Consider the following 23,318-nt stretch of genomic DNA (forward strand, 5'->3'; position numbering starts at 1 on the left):
ATTTCTAAGGGCTGTTTCTCCAGAGACATGCTGACTGGAACAGCCAGAGAGTTTTCTTCCCAAGTACAGCCAAGCCATTTATCAGACAGGCTATTGATCAAACACATTGTTTGGCACTGTTTACTCCAAGCTTGCCCACCTCCCACCCATCTGCAGCTGCAAGGCTCTGACCCTAAACAAAAGGAAAGGGGCCAAGATGAGATTTTGTACCTTAAGCAGATTTCCCAGGAGATGGTGCTGGCATATGATGACTTGGTTGTGGAATTGCAAACAGGACACTGAATTCTTGGGGAGGGCAATACCAGGGGGGGTTAAGAGCTGTGTTTAATGGAAGTGGTTAGAATTACCAGACAAGGCAAGAGCACTCCTGACACTTACTGGCAAGATCGCAGGGCATAAGTGATCGATCCAGTGTAACTGGCAATATCAACTCTTTAAAGGCTAGCTTGAAGTCTGAAGAAGTTTGAACACTTTGAGGAACTGCTTCCTAGAAATACTTGGAGAACAAGCATTTCCATGAATAAGACCACAGGGGGAAAAAAGTCACTAGTGACTGGGGATGAGGAGTGGAGGAACAGCATCTTTTGGCTAGCTGTTCTTAGAACCACTAAAAACTTGTGAGAACTACCAGGACACCTCCAAAGATCCCCACACCACTATTAGTATAACAGCCCTTACTGAATGGGTTTTGAGGACACTTTTGGAGTAACACTTCACTATAACACTTCACAATACCACCTTCCAAATAATGTTCCAAACTATCTTTTAAATTGATTTAATTCACCCATGTTTTCATTAGCTGTGTAAGGTACACCTACACCAAACGAGGCAACTGAAGAGTGACTAAATATCTACTGATGTTAGTTGGTGCACAGATGTGTTTCTCATCTAGAAAGTACCTCCTAGAAGACACTCACCTAAAAAGCAAGGAGCAGGTTGTTACAGCAAATATATGTCTGTTTTCCCTGGTTCCATGCTGAGGCAACAGCTCACATAAAAACAAACAAACAAACCCCACAAAACGTGTATCTCATTCCTGAGTAGGTACACTCCTCATACCTGTTCCTCCACAGGTATAAAAGAAAACTTAGAGCTCATTCTGCCAGCAAATCTGATGTTTTGAACCAACAGTATAACCTGAATGTGTTATTCAGGTACCACAAATTATAACAGCTGTTACACAAAAATCTCAACTACAGTTCAATAAGGAAGTTCCTTTGAAAAATGAATGCCTTTCATATGTTCATGGCAGCATCTTATGCTATGCCTACCACAAAGAAAGGGACTTCATCCCTTACCTTGCTCCATGTTTAGCATCTTTCATAACCACTACCAAAAAACCATTGTGCTGAATTATTAACCTTCAAATCTGTGCCTGCTGCACCCACAGGGCAGCACCATTACAAAGATACAGAGAACAGGTCCTTGCACCTGGACGGGTAGCAGATGCTCTGAGCCAGGAGGATGGCAGAGAACCACTGTCCCATCACTTGGGAGGGATCACACCCATGAAGGATGACTTCAACTCCTGCAGCACCAAGTCACTTCTCTGCAAGCCAGGATCTCACTGCAGGTCAGGCTATAACCCTGTTGCTTGTTTTGTCTCATGTTTGCTTCAGTTCCTTCCTGATAATGGTCCTAATACGTAAACAAATATAATGCTTCGGTCACATCCAGTTACTTGTGAGAAAAGCACATCTCTATGTGAAACATGGCACATGAAATATTCACACATTGACATGTGTTACAGCAGGATGCACACAATTTGGAAATAAAAGCAGCAGGAAGGAACAGAGGGAAGTTGCTCTAAGTTTTTTTCAGTCTTCAGTCCAGACCTTGTGATTTCATCTTCCTGGAGAAGTGACTGCTACAGCAAGAACAGGTTTTCCTTAGAATTAGCAAAATCTCTCCCTGCCTGGCCCCATATATTGCTGTCACTGCTCTCAAGCAGCAGTGTCTACCACAGGTCAGGAAGGGCACTTCTGTGGTTCTCTATGTTCTTCCATTAAGCATAAAATAGGGGCATCAGGAGAGGGGTGAAAATCCAGCCAGTGATAAAAAGATGCAAATTCACAGCCTCGAATAACAAGGCCTTCTAAAATCCTGGAGAGATTTTTCCTCTATTTTTAGGTGGTATTGGAACAAATCCATAAAAGCTTTACATTTAATGCTCTGCAAGACATACTGAACCATGGCTGATCATCTCATCATTCATACTGCAAGATGATCTAGCAGTCCTGCATTCCCATTTCTTTTTTCAGTTGGAGCATCATTCTACTTCACTTTATTCTTTAAAATGCCAGAGCACTTCACCCTGCAAGACAGAAAGAAGAAACACAGTTAATGAAAGCAACAAAACTAAAAGCAGCACCACCAGCAAAGCAAAATCAGTAAGAAAACTACATGCAACCTCCACAGCCTTTTTTAAAAAAATATTATTAGAATGTGGTGACAGAGGTAGCTCTTGACAACAGCTCTTGACTAGTGGCTTTTCCTTTAATGCTAATTTAAAATTAAAAAAAAAAACTTAAGCCTGACACCCAGAGATGACAACCCAAACAGAAATTCTTAAAAATTAACCTGATGTCTCTGAAGGACAAGTTCATGAAAATATTCCATTTTGATGGAAACAGACTATGATTCACAGAGCTATTTTGCAAAGGTTGAAGAAGAATGGATGATTGTAGGCTCTTTTTTACTGTACATTTGCTCTGTGTCCCTCAATACCCACAATTTGTTCTACATACCACAAATACCCTGCTGCTAAAGCCAAGGTATTTCAGCCTTTAAACCATAGGAAAAATTTCCATGTGCAGCACTGGACCAGGCAGGTCTGTGACATTTTCTGGCAGTGTAATGAGAGTCTGTTAGAGCACTCAGTATTTTCTTTCCTTTCTTTTCTCTTCCTTTCCTTTAAGCTAACATCCTTTTCCTGTGCCTGAGGGAGAAGGCAGTTGATAAAAGCCAAGTTCCTGTTCACAGATAAGTTTAGAAGGCAGGCAAGCTCAGAAGTTCCTTGAATAAGCTATATTCCTACCACCTCATTTTCCCCCCTGTCAGAGACGTGTGAGCCCCACACAGGAACCAGGCTCACATTGTTCAACAGCCACGGACGTTTCCACAGTGGCTGGGAGGGCCAAGAGCTCTTTCCGCTCTTTGTTACAAATTTTTTTTTAATTTTTTCCTTCCTTCTTCCAACTTTCCAGTTAAAGAATATTGCTGGGGCATTTCTGAAGTAATTCAGGCTGAGCTTCAGAGGAAAGAAGAAGAGACAGGTGTAAGTGGAGGGGAAGAAGGCCAGGATGCTGGTGAAGCTTTTGCTGGTCTGTAGCGCGGTAGGACTGGCAAGGCTGGCGGAACACACAGACCATCACGGAGATCGTGATGGTTCCGTGCACAGCTTCAAGCCACGAGTGCATGAGAGCTCTGCACACCCCCAGAGAGCTCCTCTGCCACGCCAAGAAGGTTACTGGGAGACAGAACGGGTCAGGGAGGACACTCGAGATTACCCTTCAAGTGTGATCTCCTCACATCAGGAAGAGAGAGAGGATTTGGAAGCTGCGAGCCCACGGCCCCGAAACGGGTAAGTACCCAGCATGTGTGTCTTACACATACCAGGAGTGCAATCCTCTCTGATACTTTTATATTCTGTTGGTACAGGGCTGTTTCATTAGAAGCTTCTCTTTAAAATACATTCGATTTTAGGGGCCAATCTATATCCAAACAAGAGTGGTTTAAATGCTTGAACTCCACAAACAGAAAGCTGAATTGCCTGTGGAAGATGAAACCACAGATGGGACCAGCTCTTTGCTTAATCTGGGGTTAGGGGTGTGCACACATCCAGCAGAGGTGAAGCTTCCCAGTTCTGCCAGAAACCAAAACACTACCTCTGGCAAAGGAGAACTAGAGGAAGTCAATTTACTGACTGTTTCTTATCATGAACCAATGCTGATTATTTCTGCTGAGCATGGCAAACTTTGCCCATTAGCAGAATGTGCCTGCCTGCAGACTTGGGCCTTGGAAATGGAGAGAGAAAGGTAATGGCAGGATGTTAGCAAAATAAAAATAGTGAGGAGTAAATATAACAAGGTAAGGAATAATGAATAAGCATGAAAATTACTACAAATTTCACACCCCCACCCCCTTCCAAAGATTTCCATGCCAGCAAAATTATTTTCATGGTAATCTGTAGCAGAAGAGCAGCCATTCTGAGAGTAAAAGGCATGTACTTCACTAGAAATATTCCCAAACCCTATGATTTGTGTAAGTTTTACAGGGCACGTAAGTAGGTCTCTAAATGTTTAAAATAGATGAAAACCAAGCAGGACAGTGAATGAATCTTTTATAGCCTTGATGGATGGGTACAGCAGAGCCCTGTTCAGGAGAGCTGAAACAGCAGCACACTTAGTGCTGTTCACAGCTCAGTGCTTTAGGATGCCCTGGTATTTTTCCCTTTAAATGCTCTTGAGGAAAGGTAAAAAGTGAGATGGGAAGAGACTACAGAACCTTGCTCATGCCGTGCTTCCCTTTCATGCAAACTGAAGTATGCGATCTTGTTTCTAATCTCATCTACATGCAAAATTAAGGCCTCCCTTCTGAGTGTAACATGGTGAGTGCATGAAAACCTTGCTGTCTTTCACAATACACCTTCCCAAAAATCTGTACCTCCCCCCAATAGCCCCAAGGCACTTCCTAAAGCCTGCAAGGCTTCCTGATGGGTAGTGTTTGATAATGATGTGCTCTGTTAACTGACCAACTCCTGGTTAATGCAGTTCATGGTCAAAGGAAGGAAACAAGGCCCAAGGGGCACTCTGGGCTTCCAAATTACTCTGCAAGGTGATAATCATCTGACTGTGGTTGAAATGCTGAAAACATTCTGAAAACTCCCAGTACTATGAAAATTCAGTGCTGTGAAAAGGTCAGCATTACAGGTCAGCAAGATGCTGCAATATACTGTCCTAATCAGGATTTCTTCCTTGCCTCTGTAGCTCTGTTCAGCACCAGCTTGTCTAATTCAGCTCAATACCAGCTATGACTCATCCTAATTTCCTTCCAAGGAGAGAAATACTTCCTTCTTTTATGGAGATAGTTGGATAATGAGTCAAATCATAACATTCTTCCCAATTATGAAGCTATGTGGATGACTACAGACAATCCAAATCCAGTCTGGCAGTAGCTTTAAGGTATTTGCTGTTTTGTAGAGCTGTCACACTTACAGTACACACAAGGCCAGGCAGCTTATAGGTCTTAGGAAAGAAATTGAAGACTTTGAGAGGAATTATACCTAAAAGTAAAGGGAGAGAGGATGAGTAAGAAGGGACAACACAATTCTTTTTGTAACCACAGAACAAATTCTAAAATGGTTGAAACAACACACCTTCAGAGCATGAAGTCCTCTCGTGCCTGTCAGCTGCTGTGGCTGTAGTACCATGCTAGGCACAGTTAAGATGTTGTCATGAATCTGGTATTTCCTCCCTACAAGTGTGACACATTCCCTGGAAAAAAGCCATCATCAAAAAATTTGGTTTATATCTCTCAGGAGGAGAACAATAAGAAAGGCATCAGGAGTTAAATAGGAGTTGAGAGATAGAGGGAAAGAAAGACATGCCATAAAAAGGTGTGACAGACATGCCAAAAAACGGTCCAGGATGGTGGAGAATAGTTTTCTACCGAAATGATGTCTTACATCTACTTTGCTTTTGAAATAAGAAAATACGTTTTTTGCAGAACTAGGAAACAAATAGTCTATAGTAACTTGGTCTTTGTGACAATGCTTTGACTCTCATTACTTAAAAAAAATAAAAGCAATATGTGTTTTGTTCAACCATTTCTTATTTTCCCTTTGTATTAGGAATAGTGGTAGTTACAAAATATTCTTACATTTTAAAGAAATGTAGAGCATCATTTTCCATATTGCAGTTATTTGAATAATTGAGACCATCATGACTAAGTACTACAAGGTATTAATCAGAATCCTCTGGTTTCTGTTTCAACATGTGAGATGAAATGAATCATTAGATCCCAGTCAAATACTTGGATATGTTATTTTGCTAATTCCTCTAAGAACAATAAGATTTCTCATGAAAGAGCTTTAAAATATAAATCAGTAAGAAGTATCTCAGCTGTTGCTTCTATCTGAACAAACAGAAGAAGCTCTGCATGTTCAACTGGACAGGTGTCTGTATGTGTACAAAATCAAAACTATCAAAGTTTCCAAAGGAAATCAAGTTTTATATTGCCTTTCTCCCCAGCAGTTGTGTGGTTTGACTTCAGCTATTTTATTCTACTGCTGAGGTAAATGGATCCACACGTACCCAAAACTTTCAGCAGAATTAAAAAGGGAAATCAAGGGACCTGTACATCAGGAACAGTCAGGCTCACAACTCAGATTTCATGCACTTAGTGCTGTATTTCATTAAAGAAACCAAGACAAATGAAGCATGTAAAAGGCACATGCAGCAAAGCCCAAAGCTGCCTGCACCCTCAGTTAGCCTGACCTGTCTGTCAAGCAACACTGTAAACCAGATCCCTTAAGCATTCCAGGCTAAAAATAATCTTAGGAAAAAGCAGAGGTTATTTTTAACCTTCCCCCTCAGTAACAACACTGACAGAGCCAGTTCCCAGGTGGATGGCTCACCCTGTAAGGGAGAAATGGACGGTGGTGCTGGAACGGGAAGGAGAACAGAACTACTTCGGCTTCCCCATCTATCCAAATTCTCACAGAACTTCTGCTTCCAGAAGTGTAATCATTGCCAAGTGGCCCCTGGTCTGGTTTTGCCCTGCAGCTGGGCAGGTTCATTTTTCCTTCTTTCTTTTTAATCCACAAACACACAGTGTCATCTCCTGGGATTTTTTTTACAACATACCCACAAAAAAATGGAAAAACAAAAGTAAAATGTCTCCAAACTCTACCACCTGACCTATTAAACAGGAAATGCAGAAATCTTCAGCTAAAGCATATCCTTAATTTCACTAATATATTTTGAGTTTTGGACACACAATTCTGTGCAGTCACCCTTGATTAGAGGAAGGTTTCCTGATGTCAGCCAGGTGTGTTATCTCTCTCACCTCTTCCTCTCATTCCACATCAAGGAGCCACAAAGAACCAGGTCTGTTCTCGAGACTACCCAGTGTGTCAATACATGTAACTATCCTCCCAAGTGTACACAAGCAGAGAAAACCCAAATCAAATTATTCTAAGGAAACTCAGTGTTCAATCTTAATAGCTTATTATTTTTTGTCTGCTTTTACAGGAAGAATCCATTAATTTAATTAAGACCAGTTCCACACTGACTAATTTATTTCTTCAAAAAAAGGTAGGGACTTTTGTAGGAAGCTTATGGGATACTGAAATTTCTCACCAAAAGGGCACAGAACATACACTTAAAGTAAAAGTTTGGATGCAGTGCAGCTAAAAGTGATCTTTAGCCCCTGACCTCCTGAAAGCCGTGGAACAGCCATTGAGTGCTCAACAATAGCTTTGGCAGTGCCAAGTGCATCAACAGAAGCAAAGCTTTCCTATCAAAGTTTGGCACTTGGCTCCTTTCAGGACTTCAGGAAATTCTCCAATATTTGGCTGTCATTGAATGGCTCAGCTGCAGGTGGAACAGGTCCCCATTGGCCTGCTTGGTGCAAATGACACTGCTCCATTCCACACAGTGCAGGAGTTACTGAACCCTCTGTGCCCATGGGACTGATTTGTTTCACAGCTCATTACTGCAAGCTGCAGCAATTAATTTATTCAGCAGATAGCAAGGGAGCTCCTGTTTCAGCATCATAACCACAGAAGCACTGTCAGTGCTATCACCACCTGGAGCCAACACCTTCCTGCTTGTGCAGTGATCAGTGGGCAGCCCTGAACAAACCTCCCCTGGTGCCCCACACACAGTCAGCACACACCAGTGGGAACTTGGCTTCCCAAGCAGTTCTGACTCCCTGGCATCAGCACAGGTGTGCCAAAGGGAGCCACTGGCTGCAATTCCTGCCTCCACATGAGGTCTGACAAAGGAGTGATCAGGCTGCACTAGGGGGGAACTTAAGTCTGCAGGAATCAAAGGATAAAATCCAAGTGTAAGCTGCCCTCTCAATGGGCTGCAGAGCTTCCACTGAGGAGGGATAATAGAAATGAGGTAATGGCTGTGGATGCTCTTGAAGAGGAAAATCCTCTTGCATTTACTCCTCTGGAATTGTTTGTACAACAGTTGGATTTGGCTCAAAATCAGTTCGCAGTCAAGCCTGCTGTTCCTTGAACTCTTCCTCCCAGTTCAGGACTGCACTTGCTCTGAAAGTCCTCACTGCATTATGGTTTTAGGATGTCCTGCAGGCCAGCACTACCCCAACTGATAACAGTCTAGCTGTTGGAATACACTCTGCATTCAGCCTGGGTTACTCAGGACTATGGAAGGTTTCCAGCACTGCATGGAAATCACATGTTTGAAACTACCATTGCCACTCTTTTCAGTCCAGTTTGTTAAGATGAACTGCAAAGCAATCTGCTCTCACTCCAGTGAAAACCAGTGTGTTTCACAGGAGGAGACATGGGGATATCCCAGACCCTGCCTGAGGGGGAGTTCAATTCCCATTGGGAGTTTTCCTGAGGGAAAGGAGAAATATGAGAGTTTCTGCTGTCTGATTCTAACACAGAGCTGCTGGCTGCCTGGGAAGAGCGGGAGAATTCACTGACAGACCACCAGGAATCACTTGTCTGCTAATTAAAACCCAGTGGAACACCATGCTGCTTTGGAAACCCAGTGCCTTCTCCAACAGTTGAACACTTTCTGTATTTCATAAAATAGAAAAAGATACGTCTGCCTCAATACTGACATGCACAGTCTTAGTTTAGATTAACTTAAATGTGGTACTTTATTTCTGTTTATTAAGGCTGCTTTTTCTTGTCAGTGAGAAATTTGCACTGAGGGAAAAACCAACGATAGCTAAAGCCTAATTCTTTTGGCTTCAATTGGTATAAATCAGAAGTAATTCTGTACAACTCAGTGGAAAATCACTTGTTTAAACAGAAATAAAGCCTTCTACTACCTTCCTATAGCACAGTAAGGAGGAATTACTGCTTATCTGGTGCCTTTTTGCTGTATAGGAAAATGTTATGGTCTTGAAAAGTTTTGCACACTGCGAGTAGTAGGTGCAGGCATGGCTAGGCAGGAGTTTTCAAAGTAATTATAGACACTGGCTTCCTTGGGAATGGAAACCTGAGGAAACTGACGGTGAAGGACAACTCAGTTGGACCAGGACAGCCAAAGGAATAACAAAACTTATGAAAAACGTCCCAACATCCTGAATTCCTGAAGCTTTTGTTCAGGAAAAAATTCCACTGATCTAGGACACATCTAAAATTAAGCACTTCAGTGCCAATCAAGAGAACATGTAGCAAAGAGAACTGAAGTGTGTCAGTGCCTCACTGAGCTGGGGAGCATTACTCACACTCACTGGCACACTGCAATTGTCTGTATGAAGGAAAGGCGACCCCACATTCATCTGAGCAGAGTCGATACTGCAGAGCAGCCATCTAAGCTTTTCTCCTGGATCTGTGGGTTTTATTTTGTTTCCTATGATATAAGGTGGCCCAGCCAAATCCTAGAATCAGAGAAAGAACTGCCTCCATTTTGCTATGTTTCAATAGATCCCATGTAAGAAAAAAATAATTTTCGTATCAGTTTCTAAATACCTGAAAGATTCAAATTAAAAGAGCCTGAGCTAACCTACATTTGTTGAATCTTATTTAAATACAGAATGCTTTGTCATCAGATATATTTAACCTCAGACATAAGAATACAGTTGCCTCAGAATTAGGCAGAAGTGAATAGATGCATGTGAAGACTCTATTTAATAAGATTAATTCATAATTAGAATGAAGTCTAGGGGAAAAAAACAAACCACCCAACAAACAACACCACAGGCTAGCAAAGAAAACTATTAAAACACTTTTTCCTGGTTTAAAAAAGCAAGGATTAATTTCTTTACAATGTGAACCAGGAAAAGCTATTGAACAAATGAAACATTTGCAGCCCTGAATTTGCTAGGGTTCCCTCAAGAGCTGCTCTAACTTTCAGCATTGTGATAAATGTTAATGTTCACCAGATTACAGGGAAGGCTTTTCTGCTCTCCTCACATGAGCAGCTTCTCTCTGTCCTTCTCTCTTCCTGGCAGCAGAAGTTTGCACCAAAGAAAACTGTATTAAAGAGAATAAAAGCAGAGGGTGTTAAGTTGGTTACATATTCAGTGAATGAAGTGACATAGTTACAAACAGGAGAATAAATGCAGCAGCAGAACACAAAGCTGCTGTGTTCCAGAAACCAGCTCAAGAAAGAAAGTGCTATTTGTGAAGGAGCAGCTCTTTGAAATTTCACAGCTTGATTCAGAGCCTTTGGAGCCAGAGAAGTCCTGCATGCCTCACTGAACTTTAGATCAAGCCCTTCTCAGTCTTTTACATTGCTGCACTTAACATTAAAGAATGACGTAGTTTCCCTCAAGGTTAATCCCGTTAAGGAGTATTTTTAGTTACAGATAGCAAGGTTTCCCTAAAGGAAGCATTTGACAAGTTGTGCAAAAAAATACTGCAATAGAAGTTTCATCTTTGGGCACATGCATCTATTTGGCAGCTCATTCCAGGCCTTATCTACTTACTTGAGGAAAGAATAAACTCTGATAAGTTTTATGGAACTCAAAAGCTCTGAAAGTTTTTGTGATTAAAACCACAACATGGTATTATGCAGCCCTTCAGCTCCACAAATAAACTTTTAAGATCAAGTGAGAGAGAACCAGTGAATATATAGTCAAGAGAACTGGACATGAAGAACTGTGGCAAGCATTAAAGGATGTTTTGATTGAGAGTCCATCATATTCCCCTCTTTTTCCCCCCTCATCTCATTCATTCTGCAGAACACTAGTCCAAAGCAGGCATCAAGTTGGGATCAACCAATCAATTTCTGATAAAACATAACAGCTTTCTACAATTGGGAAGGTCACCAAGTACCTCCAACACTTTAACATGTTTTGAAAAGCAATCCTTGTGTTTTCTGTTCTGTTTGTGCAAATCCACCTGTGCAATACAGCAAAAGCACTCACAGTCCCACAGTGCCTCATTCTTGCTCACACAGGTTGATGCATGTGCACAATTGGCTTTGCTCTATGTGGCTGACATGACTCCAAGAACTTCTTAGGAAGGACTTGCATATGGTGGGAAAAAAAGAAAACAGCCCAGATGATGATTCACTGGGTGTGGATTGTTTTCATTAGGAAAGAACAAAACCCTGAAGCCAAAGAATCCTGTTTTAAAAGGAGGTTTCCACACTGAATGCAGACTCCAGCCTGGATCTGGCAGGCATCCTGCTGGCAGGGGCAGGGATCCTGCACCTAGCAACGACACCAGAGAGCTCCAGCACCAGTGCCTGGGCACTTCACTTCCCCAGGAAAAAGTAGAGAGGATTTGAGGGGGGAGAGCTTCTTCCAGCTATGCCTTGCCAAGTGCATGAGAGAGGACAGCCCAAAACCAAGCACAAACCCTGTTCTAGTTATTTGACACCAAATACCAGAAAAGTGCCACAGCTGTTAAAGCCTGGAAACAGTAAACCTGGTAAACTTAGGCATACCTTGGAGGCAGATGTCACCAGAGCATGTGTGCTGGTCTGCTGGATTTTACTGAGTGGTTTTATACTCTGACACAAGCAGTGTTTGACTCTGGAAGAGTAATCATTAAAAATTTGAGGATTTGTCTTCCAGTTCAGTCCTGTAAGAATCAAGACACCCATTGATCATGGGTCCAAAATTTCCCCCAGTCACTTGTAAAGGCCTCAAAGCTACAAATCAGACAAGTTGTTTTGGCTGGAAATCACAACAAAGGCAGCAGCCTCCTTTCCTGTCCTGCTTTCCCAGCACTGCAGCCTTTGCCAGATTCCTGCCCTTGCTTCTACCAGATGAAGAGTTTTGCTTGCATGAGTGCTTGCTGAAATCTTAATCACATTTTCCTTAAGAAACAGGGGAACAAAACAGGCTATGGTCCAGCAAGCCTGGTGAACTGTTCCCAGCTAGCCTAGGCTGTTTGCCCTTCCATCCTGATGTTTTCAGCTTCCTTCCCTTCTCCTGGCTGCTACAGTGCCAGCTTCTGCTTTCGTGCAGGACTCGGTTCCCCATTGTTACACCAACTCCCTGAGAGAGGCAAACCTTTTCCATATATGCTGATAGTTGGAGATTTGGTTCCTGTATTCCCATTTAAAAATACACTGCCTAAAGTTCAGCTGTTTCCATTAGAGTTATTACTCGTCACTTCCTGCCCCTTCTGGTCTTGGATTCAACCATCAAACTTCAGCCAACATTCCACTGCCAAGTCTTGACTTTAAAGGAAGAAGCTCACCTACACTTGGGGATTAATAGGTGCCTATGTAATTCTGACTTGGAAAATGAATCAGACTGTTAAAACTCACTTGTCCTTGCTAGAAACATAAAACTAAAACAACCCTTTTCCCCTCAAAATTATTTTCCTGCAGATGATGGGAGAAATTATTTTGAAGCGAGCCTACTTCATAAAATCCAATCACTTACTATATATGTTGAAGAAGTAATACTTAGGAAGATATTATTTATGGAGTTAATGTTGGATTAAGTTTTCAGAGGCAGTCTGCCTCAACCTGATGAGTCAGTCATATGGCATCTGAAATGGCAACATGCCTAGAAAGGCCATTTGACATTTAAAGTGACATTAACCCACAGGTTATCATGGGCTGGAAATTTCTCCTGCAAAATGAAAGGACTGGAAATGGAACTAATGCATCAAAGTTCAGACAATCAGCCCTTTTGTAACAAATACAGATAAACATCTCAAATGAAAACAAATGAACTGGGAGTGGAGAGAGAAGGTAGAGAGCATTTTCCACTTTCCTCATCATACAGCTGGGAAAGAATGCAAAAGTAAAAATAAAGGCCTTTCTGCTTTTCACTTTTTCTTGGCACTGTTACAGTCAGAGACTTAGAGACCTACTTCAAACTCTTTTCCCACGTTTTTCCTCCTCTAGGAACTGGTGTTCCTTCACACAGTCCCGCCTGGTCACATACATAGAAGCCTGCATGAAGGAGAAGTACATTGTCAACTCCCAACAGCCCTGCCCCAACGGAGCCCCAGACTGCCAGAAGATCATGTGAGTGTCCTAAATAAAACCAGTGAGGAAAACATTATTTTCTCTGAAGTATCTAAAAGATGTTTTCAACAGTACTGAAGCCTCATAATTTCTAGGGGAGTTTAAAACAAATTTCTATCTTCCTTGGTAACTGTTTTGGAATAATGTGTTTCATAATAAAATGGTCTCCACACCTCATCAGAATACTACAGCATTCAGGATCAGTCCAAACTTGATTGCAAAGGACTCTATTACAATAAATCTAATGCCCAGACCCTTCCTCTCCAGGTACAGGACAGCCCTGAAGCCAGTCTACCAAGTGAAACAGAAGACTTTGAAGTCTTTGCAGTGGAAATGCTGCCCTGGATTTATCGGCAAGGACTGTGAACAGCGTGGTAAGCAAAGCTGGAGAGCAAGTATAGGAATGGATGACTAAATGCCAGGCACAATGGCAAGAAATGAATCTGCCTAAATTTTCTCCTTTTTTTAGAATTGGTGCCTTGTGTTTTCAGTCTGCTATGTCCCAAATCACTGATACTTTGAGACAAGAGCAGTCATAATAAGCTGCAATTAATAGTTAAATAGCATTAGCTCCTTATTCTTCTGTTAATAGCACCTTTGTATGGAGAAAGGTATTAATTTGCTGGAAAGCCTGTCAGATGTCCATCTTAGACAACTCCATCTAGGAATGCCTAATTCCAGGTAGAAACTGGTGACATCAGAAAGCAACACTAGTGTGTGAAATGTTCCTATGGTCAGTTCACAGGATGAAATCACAACATGTCCAGGTTCAGAGGAGAGGGCAGCCTTCACACTGCAGTCTGCATTGCTCCTCCTCTCTGATTAGCCTGGCTGCAAAGGCACTGGCTCCTCTACAGGGAGCAGCTCCACGGCACAGGCAGGAGCAGTGCCCAGACTGTGACCTCCAGGAAAGCTCCAGGAACAGCCTTTGGAGTGAACTACTGTAACCCATTGCACTGCTGAATAAAGCAGTGGGGGCAGCAGGTTGAGGGAGGGGATTTTGGCCCTCTACTCTGTCCTCCTGAGACTGCACCAGGAGTCCTGCATCCAGCTCTGGGGTCCCCACCTTAAGGACATGGACCTGTTGGAGTGAGTGCAGGAGCACCTCTGCTATGGACACAGGCTGAGAGATCTGGGGCTGCTCAGCCTGGGGGAGAAAAGGCTCCAACGAGAACTCAGAGCACCCTCCAGTACCTAATGGGGCTACAAGAGAGATGGAGAGGGACTTTTCACAAGGGCATGTAGTGCTAAGACCAGGGGAAATAGCTTCAAACTGAAATAGGGCAGGTATAGTTTAGGTATTAGGAATAAATACTTTGCTGTGAGGGTGGTGAGGCACTGGAACAGGTCTCCCAGAGAAGCTGTGGGTGCCCCATCTTTGGAAGTGCTCAAAGCCAGGTTGGATGGGTCTCTGAGCAGCCTGGTCTAGTGGGAGGTTCCCTGCCATGGTGAGGAGGTGGGAACTAGATGGTTTTTAAGGCCCCTTCCAACACAAACCATGCTATGATCTGTGCAGCTGCTAATAGAGAGAGGGGAGACAGTGTGGTTTAAAAACTGAATGGTGGTTAAAAATGGCAATGGCAAGATTTAGCAAATAATACTCAAAAAGCAGAATTTGAACAGATTTAAGAATTTAAATAGAATTAAGGGAATTTAACTGGATAAAAGGTAATTCCCTCTAGCAATTAAGTCAACCATAAAAATAAAGGCAAACATATGTCTGAAAATTTTTCCACAATCTACATCTAACTCACCTACAGACTCCACTGATAAAAATCTCTGGAGGTTTAGCTTTACTTCACAGATAGCCTTCATTTGTGGTTTGATCTCTTGGTGAACTTCACACATAATGTTGGAAAGATATTACCAAATGCAGTGCAACTATTTTAGCCTCTCTGTTGTTACACTCATTGACCAAAACCAGCTGCTCCATTAATATCTTCTCATTTGTACAGCATCATTCACTGCTGCTGCCACCAGGGTGTTCAGGTAACTGTGGAACAAGGAAGAGGAATTTGCAGATCTTTAGATGGGGCCCCCAGAAAAGAAAAAAGCCCCATTTATTTGCAATAGACTAATTTCTTATGAGCAAAGCTTGGCATGAGTTAAAAATCCCTACATTATACTGCATAGCATTGCCATGTATGCAATGTTATTTGCCAGTGCAAGGAAACAAAGTTTTCCAGAGAAGGTGTTCTTTCCTCATGAAACCTATCTCCATACCTTTTACACAACACACGAAATTCCTGTGTGGCCTTGCTAAACTGCAGTAGTTTCTGCATCTAAAACATTTTCACAGCTGTATCATATCTCAATTGCAGATCCTAATTTTATTCTGGTGCCAGGAACTGAAACTGAAGGACAAGAAGAGGAGTTCTCAAACCACAGTATGTGCTTGAAGTTATTTTGTTTGTTATCCTTTTACCTCTCAGTCACTGATCAGGAGAGAGAGAAAGAAAGATTTGAAGCTGTAATTTTAAAGTGATAAGCTATGGACAAACTTTCTAGTGAAAGCATTCTCTGGAAAAGCTTTGAAACAATACATTTACTGACATAAATGAGGACTTTTGCTATAACACCCTGCGAATGTTCACAACAAAGCATCCCAAAGGTTCAAAGCTGTCTGGTGAACAGTGGATGCCAGCTGGTGCAGAGCCTTACCCCTTTCAGTGGCATGGATGTTATCCCCTTGCTCTGCAGTGGGTTCACAGGACAGCCCCCCATGCTCACAAAAATCTACCAGAAAAACAATCCACTGAAAATGCTATTTTAGAACAGCCCCTCAGTGGCTCAGAGATTACAATTACAAGGTACTGTAGATTTTTATCTCAGACACTCCACCCACCCTACCAGTGTAAGCAGCACGAAGGACCCTCCCTTACCAGCTGGGAAGTGGTGTGGCCTGCAGTGTTATTAAGTGCCTTTCAGAAATTAGCTTCAGGGAAGTATTGCACACTTTGAAATCTACAGCTGAGATTCACAAGTATTTATTTAGAAAAACATCAGTTAAAGGGCCCCTCCATGAGTCAGCTCTGACACACACTGTGCTCCTGATTCCTCAGTGGAATGTCTCAATTGCTCTTTCATCCCCTCATTTTATTCTAGGCTGTTAAACCTTGCCATCCTTTCAGTCAATGGGCTTGAAAAGAGTTAGTACTCCAAAACATTTTTATGGCACGGGGAGATTTCTAATTAAGAGCGTTTTATTGCCATCATGGCTGTTGTAGCTGAAGTTCTCTGCAAATATTTGAATATATTAGGTTTCCATCACTGCTGGAAAAAATCCTTGCAGATCAACTGCAATTTAAGGTGCCAGAAATCTAACAGACTCCCTAAATGTCAGCGCAAAATTTTCAGAATGAAAACCAGACAGGTGTTCTCAGAGGTCTTGCATGAATACCTGTCACCTGGTCGCTGCACCCTGTTGCATGACTTTGTTTTTCTAATCTTGTGACTAGTGTCAACATCAGTGGATTCAAGAGAAATGTTCGAAGTCATTCAAAATCATGAGGCTTTACTGGATGATCTTCAAAGTGATATTCATCAAGCAGCCAGCACCTTAGGTGACTTACAGAGACTATTTGAGAACAACGGTACAAGCATGGTGTTAGAAGTGAACGAGAGCAATTCAGGTGAGAGGTCTGATGCAGAACTATCAGCCCATGACAGGCCCTGTGAAACCACACAAATCAGAAAGAAAATGCGAAAGCAAAAATACCCTGATATTCCTTGGTCTGCTGGTTGCTTCTACAGAGAGAAAAAATGGGTGCAATCCCAATGCAAATGAATGAACCAAAGAGTAACTCGAAATGGGAAATTAAGGAAAGGCACTGTTCAGAATATGCCTTAATCACAGAATAAAGAGGCTGCTTATATTTAAAATTTGTTAACCTTACTGTTTTACTTCTATGGCTTCTTCTCTTCTCTGGGGATGCAGAGTTTGGATCTGCTCTTTTTCCATACTCATGCTGTATACTCTGATGTGTGGATTAGCACACTGGTGTTTCATGAAAAAATGAAACATTCCATCTCTGGAACATTGTTTCTGCCATATAAAGGAGTAGGAGAAAAAGAGCTGCTGAATTTAACCCACCATAGGGAGCCACTGGCTTGCAGAAACATTTTCTAATGATACAGACTATACAGTGCTCAGTGAACTTCAAGGCACTCAAGTTTGAACAATAAAGTTAGAAACTGAGCCTTAGTATAATTTTCATACAGTCCAGATACCTCACAGATTTTTCAAGTTATTTACTCCTCACCTGGAATATTCAGCTGTTAAGATGCTGTATAACCTTGTGGGGTTGAAAGCATGAGAAAAAGAACATTATGACACAGTCAAAAAAGGAAGCGCCCACTAAGAACTGTTGAGAAAATGGACAGTTATGGCCACTGGAAAAACCACCTGTCCACAGGTTTCAAAAAACATCACTTTTAAGATATAAATGGGGAACTCAATACAAATCTAAGTTATTTTCTGCACACTCTTAGACACCATGCGCTTCATAATAATCTTGATTTAACAATAGGCTATTTTTGCAATTGTTGAAATTTATCATGAGGTCAGATTCTGGGGAGTAAGACACCAACTACTACAGAAAAATGAACACTTGAGTTAACCTGTCTAGACTGTGTTCTAAAAGCAGAATTTAAATTTAATTTTTTTTTCAACTGTATTAACAGATCACCAGGAAAGGCTTCTGCAGCAAGCTTTGTTTCCTCATGTGGAGAATTTTCTAAGGAAACATTTTAACCCAATGTGGGCAAGCTTCAACAAAAGTTTACAGAACCTCTCCAACATAGTAAGAAATCTGTCCTATGATGTGGAAGCCAACAGGAAAAGCATAGAAAGATTCCAAGAAAGCACTGTGCCCAAGAAGGAATTCCAGGAGCTGGGAACTAAATTTGAATCAAAAGTCCAAGAAAACATAGTGAAAGTTGATGAGGCGAAAAGAGATGTAGAGAACAAAGTGCACATGCAGCAGGCTGATATTCACCATAATCTCAGCATGCTCAAGGCAGATACTGACACAAGACTCAAGAAGCTTCATAAGATACAGCAGTCCCATTTCTTAGCAATGAACAACAGCATAGCAAACATGAAACAAGAGCAAAACCTTCTGGAAAATAAACTGGAAGCTTTGAAAAAAAATTTAACAGAACTCTCTTTACATCATGGTCCCAAAGATGAAAACAGCCAGTTAACCATCAGACATATGAATGAAATGCTGTCAGGACATGCCAAGCAGCTTAAAGAACTTTACATGGAGTCAGATGTGGCCTTTCAGAATATTGCAGTTTTAGAGAGGTGGTTTAAGGAGTTAAAGAAGAACATCTCAAAGTATAGGCCAGAAGATCTTACAATAACTTTGGCTGAGAAATCAGTTATTATGGAAGAAAACAATGCAGCAATGGAAAGGCAGATAGCAGAGCTCAACTACACTCTGTCAAACCTTCAGGAAACCTATTCAGATCTGCTGCGGTACATGGAGGAATGCAATTGCCAGAGAGTATCTGCTGACACTGATGTGCTGGAGGAAGATCCAAGGAATAGCACTTACTCCCTTGAAGATACCCAGCCAAAGGATATGAAGCACTTGGAGTCAGTTTTCAGAGATTTCTTCAAGAGTGAAATTGAAGAGCTCTCCTCAGCTATTCCGTCCATCCATCTGTCTCTCAACCTCCGTCAAGAAGAGAACAGACAGCTTCAGTCACAGGTTACGGCTTTTTCAGAAGACATGGGCTTGCTGAAGAAGAAAGATGAAGAAATTCATCGACAAATCAAGTATCTCAACAGCTCTTTTAGCTCTCTTTTGAAAGACGCAATGCGGCACGAAGAAGCACTGGAGGCTCTACTGAGACACGAATTTCTGGACGTCTTTTTTGAAGATGATTTCAGTAGCCTAATACCATCAGTATTTCAGCTGCAAGAATCTGTCAGACACTTTTCAGATAAACTACAAGAACAAAATGTGACTTTAGAATCTGTTAAGAAGAGATTTCATCCCTTGGAGAGAGGTCACCAGAATCATCATGATGCTCACATGCCTCCTAAGCACCCCGAGGAGGAAACACAAACCTCCTCTACTCTACACGAAGTCAGCAGCCAACGCAGCGTCAGAGAACACATGGAACCGAACTATGAGGCTGCCAAAGATGACTCCTTGGAGAGCTCAGCTTACAATGATATCATGACTCTGAAGAATGATATCAAACATCTGAGCCTGGCAGTCAAGAGGCACGAATCCAGAGGTGACATAAGTCTCTGTTGCAATCATACGATAGCAAATGCAATTGAGCCACTCAACGCTTCTGTAGAAAGTCTCTCTGCAGATTTAGCAACCATCAAGCAGAATCTGGAGGAACATCTGGTGACTTTCAAAAAATTATTTGGAAGTCATGAAGAATTAGGTGCCTCAAATATAAGTCTGGATGTTACAAAGATTCAGTCAATGCTGCAGAAAAAAGGGAGAAGGCAACAGAAAGGTCAAGACAAGCAAAGAGACAAGAAAAGATCTGAGAAGCACAGAGAAAATACACAAGCAATAAGTGGAAGAAATACAGTGCAGACAGGATTTGTGGAAAAAGGTGTGTTCTTTTCTTTGACTTGCTCATGTACAGGTCTAACTTCTTTCTAGGCTCTGATGCAAGTTCCACACACAGAGCATATTAGTATTAGTTATAAGAGCTATCAGGTACCTTGTGGGATGCTGGAGGGAGAAATTCTGACATTACTTACACCCACCCCCTCCACCAGTTTAAATAGAGAAAAAAAACCAGTTTGAGTGAGAACCAAGCTGATATTCTGCTGTATTTTGGTTAAGGCAAATAAAATTACACCCGCCATAGCTGCTAGGAAATTGGTCTTGAACTAATTCACCTTCAGGTGTTTAGAAGACAAATTTTATTTGTAGATGCTCATGTTAATGCAGTAGCAGTCTTCTCTTTGGAAGCGAATGTGGAATGCTTCTTTTTCCGTGTTATTTTGTTACTTGGCTCTGGAAGGAGTGTACTCAAAGCACCAAATCCTTCTCAAGACAGACAGATGCATTAAATGAACTGCTGTAATTTGCACAAGTGGAACAGGCAGGACTGACCAGAGAGCACATACTCCCTCTCTTACAACCAAGCTTCAGAGACAAATTTTCAGCTTATATTTCACTAGGGCTGGGCAGTTCCCTTTCCCTGTAAGCATGTGACCATAAGCACCTGGTAATTACAACTACCACAGATTTAACATTGGCCTTTATGATTGCAGCCCTCGCTATGGACAAATAACAGAGCAAAAATCAGCCCTTTAGGCAGCTGTGCTGCAAAACTGTAGTTAAGACTGAATAAGCAGAGAACATATTCTTAACTGATTTATTTTGGGGACAGTTAAAAAGTGATATTTTTTCTCCTTGTGTGGTCCCAGTGTTATACTTTTCCAAGAGTTCCAGGGAATCATTTGATCTACTCCAGTGCACATCACCATTTCCAGTGCCTAGCTTTGCAAAGCATACAAAAATCAGGCCTGATAGGGATTCACCTTATCTCCCATCCTGATGATCCTGGGGAGAGAAGAATGCTCACTCACTGCTAAATCCTGTTCCTCTTTCTTTTTCAGACTCATTGGTGGCATTCCATGTGGGATTCTCAGAAAGAAAGGATAAAGAAAAAACTGTGAGGTTTAATGAAACTTATCTAAATTATGGAAACAGCTACTTCTCTGAACATGGCCACTTTAAAGCACCACACAAAGGTGTCTACCTGTTGTTCATCTCTGTGGAGTTCAGCTCAGGACCAGCACTGGGACAACTCTCCTTCAGCCGTGGGTACAAAAGAACTCTCTCAAGCAGTCAGAGGAAAACCCCACATGGAAACACCGTGACTACTTTTGCTATAGCAGAAATGGAGAAGGGGGAGACGGTGTGCTTTGAATTGCTGCACGGCTCTGTAGTGAAGCGAAGCCCACCTGGGACAACTATGGGTGGACTCCTAATATCTAAAACTTGAATAGTGACATTTATGTTCTATTAATCTCCTTCCATAGATGCAATGGATGCATTCACTATTGCTTCATCTGTGATGTATTCAATGCTACTGCATGTGTTCAAACATAGCACTACCCTAGGTTTGCCTTCATGCTTCTTTTCTGGAAGTGTTTGGCTTTTGATTAGTTGCTTATGAGCAGCAATGGGATTTTCTTTCAAGTAAAAAGCTAATGGTTTGGACTCCAGATGTATCAGCACACACACTCCCAAATCCTTCCAATGTGAGGACTGCACATAAATGTTTTGTGGGACTTTCTTCACTTTTAACACAAATTTCTCCCTTCCCTTGGCAAAAGAATATCCTCCCATGACAAATAACCAAATCAGTGACAAGGAAAAGATTTTAGGTAGGACTGCACATTCTCATGTTATGTGAATGGTACCTTACAACCCACAAGCCAGGGCAATTTTACCTTCTAGTTCTCTGTGGACCAGAGACTATCTTGGAAACTTCACTCCAGTGTTTCAGTCTGTGCACAACAGGAACACTAGAAGAGATCCATCAAACCCAGTAAAATTCACTCTACTGCCAGTATTTGCAAGCAAGATCTCCTAAATGGTCCAGTCTTTGTTTCTTGGCCTGTGATATATGTCAGCAACACTGCAAAAATTTAAAGCATTGTTAAGATGAGTTACATTTACATTTAGAGACTAGGAAAATGTCAACAATATTTTAGAAGCATTGTTGCTTCTAAATAAAATGCAGTTTATTTCTAAAGTTAATCCTGGAGATTTATTTAATGAATTCAGCCCAGAGTTCAGTATTTAGTAAATATTTTAAAACCAAGCAAGCAAAACCAAATTTAAAAGGCAAGCTCATTGGTCTGTTGTCACTGCTGAATATAAATTTGTAATTAGAGTAAATCAAAGAGTAGGACTTCTGAAATGTAGAGGGCTTTTTATTTCCAAAACTTCAAAATCACCATGCCTGGTCATGTCTTAAACTTTTTTCTGTCAAATAAAACTTCCCAAAGACTTTCACTCTAAAGACATTCAAGTATTGTGGTATTTTTATCTATCCTAATATCTTACATAGCAATATTAAAACAATTAAATTTGCCAAAATGAAATGCACTTTGAAATTTTCAGTATTTTTGATGAACATATAAATTCTTATTATGTAAATTGCACCCTTTTAAGGTAGCATTTTTTAACAAATCTATTTTGCTGTTAAGAATTTTTTCCCCACCTACCTGTATTCCAAGCAATACTAATCTCTCATTAACTGTTAAAAACCCCCGACACGTAGGTACCAACACACAATGCACTTAAAGCAACAGTTTGACAAGCAGACAATACCTATCTTCTGAAATAAAGCTACAAAGCAACTTCAGCTGACTTGCTCAGAAGATTGTTTTCTCTATCCTGAAAAATCCAAGAAAACTAACAAGAAATGCTCCTTATCTCCTTCTGGCCAATGCTGATTTCCACAGGAGATGCCCAGGCCAGGTGTTCCTGTCTTTCTAGCAGGGGGCCATGGCTCACACTGCTCTGCTGCAGTGAGCACAAAGTGCCTGCAAACTCAGTGTCATTTTCTGTCCCACTTCTGCTCAAAATATCTGCGGGAAGAAAGAAGAATAAAACTGAAGGGGTGAAATGAAGAAAACCATCAAATTGTAAGGTTAGGTTCTTTCAGTACAAAGCTCCCATCCTGGGGTGACCTGGCTGGGTTTTTACCAGTGTTCCTCCAATTCCTGATTTTGTGGTGGCAGCATTCTGCAGAGCCAGGCCAAGAGTGCTGCCTAGGTCAGGGTGGTTCAAGGAACACCCCCTTTTCAGTGCACACCAATTCTGCACCTACAGCCAAGTTCCACAAACAAGCACCACTGGGGAATATGTGAATTATGTATGTTACATAAGGGGGAGAGGATATACATATATATTTCAGAACACTTTGTTTTTAAAGCTTTGACAGAAAGCTTCAACTGGAATGAAAACCACTTGGAAATGGACACAGGAGGTAGCAGAGAGCATTGCAGTTCATCCAGTCTGGTTTTGTGTCCTTCCTTGTGCTTACCAGAGTACTTTCACCGAAGAATACGCCAGATGTGTTCAGAGAACACTGACTCCAGAGTGAACAAAAAGTTGAAGATGTTTCTGTATTCTAAAGATGTCTTCAAACATGTGCTTAAGTTAG

At 41.6% G+C, this 23,318-nt stretch overlaps 1 protein-coding gene across 3 annotated transcripts; it reads left to right on the plus strand.

The window, feature by feature from the left end:
• Positions 1-1,534: 1,534 nt before the first annotated feature.
• MMRN2 (multimerin 2) lies at positions 1,535-22,162 on the plus strand. Of its 3 annotated transcripts, XM_064717110.1 has the most exons (8): positions 1,535-1,573; positions 3,207-3,583; positions 13,026-13,148; positions 13,416-13,522; positions 15,470-15,535; positions 16,607-16,780; positions 17,832-19,736; positions 20,755-22,162. In XM_064717110.1, exons 2-8 carry the CDS (start codon positions 3,303-3,305, stop codon positions 21,141-21,143), a joined length of 3,045 nt encoding a protein of 1,014 aa, XP_064573180.1. In that variant the 5' UTR covers positions 1,535-1,573; positions 3,207-3,302; the 3' UTR covers positions 21,144-22,162. The 3 variants fall into 3 exon arrangements, with proteins under 3 accessions (XP_064573180.1, XP_064573179.1, XP_064573181.1); XM_064717109.1 differs by lacking the exon at positions 1,535-1,573 and having other exon boundaries at positions 3,187-3,583; XM_064717111.1 differs by lacking the exons at positions 1,535-1,573; positions 16,607-16,780 and having other exon boundaries at positions 3,187-3,583.
• Positions 22,163-23,318: the final 1,156 nt, after the last annotated feature.

Source organism: Zonotrichia leucophrys, chromosome 6 (genome assembly GCF_028769735.1).
Source record: "Zonotrichia leucophrys gambelii isolate GWCS_2022_RI chromosome 6, RI_Zleu_2.0, whole genome shotgun sequence".
NCBI classification, from domain to species: Eukaryota; Metazoa; Chordata; class Aves; order Passeriformes; family Passerellidae; genus Zonotrichia; species Zonotrichia leucophrys.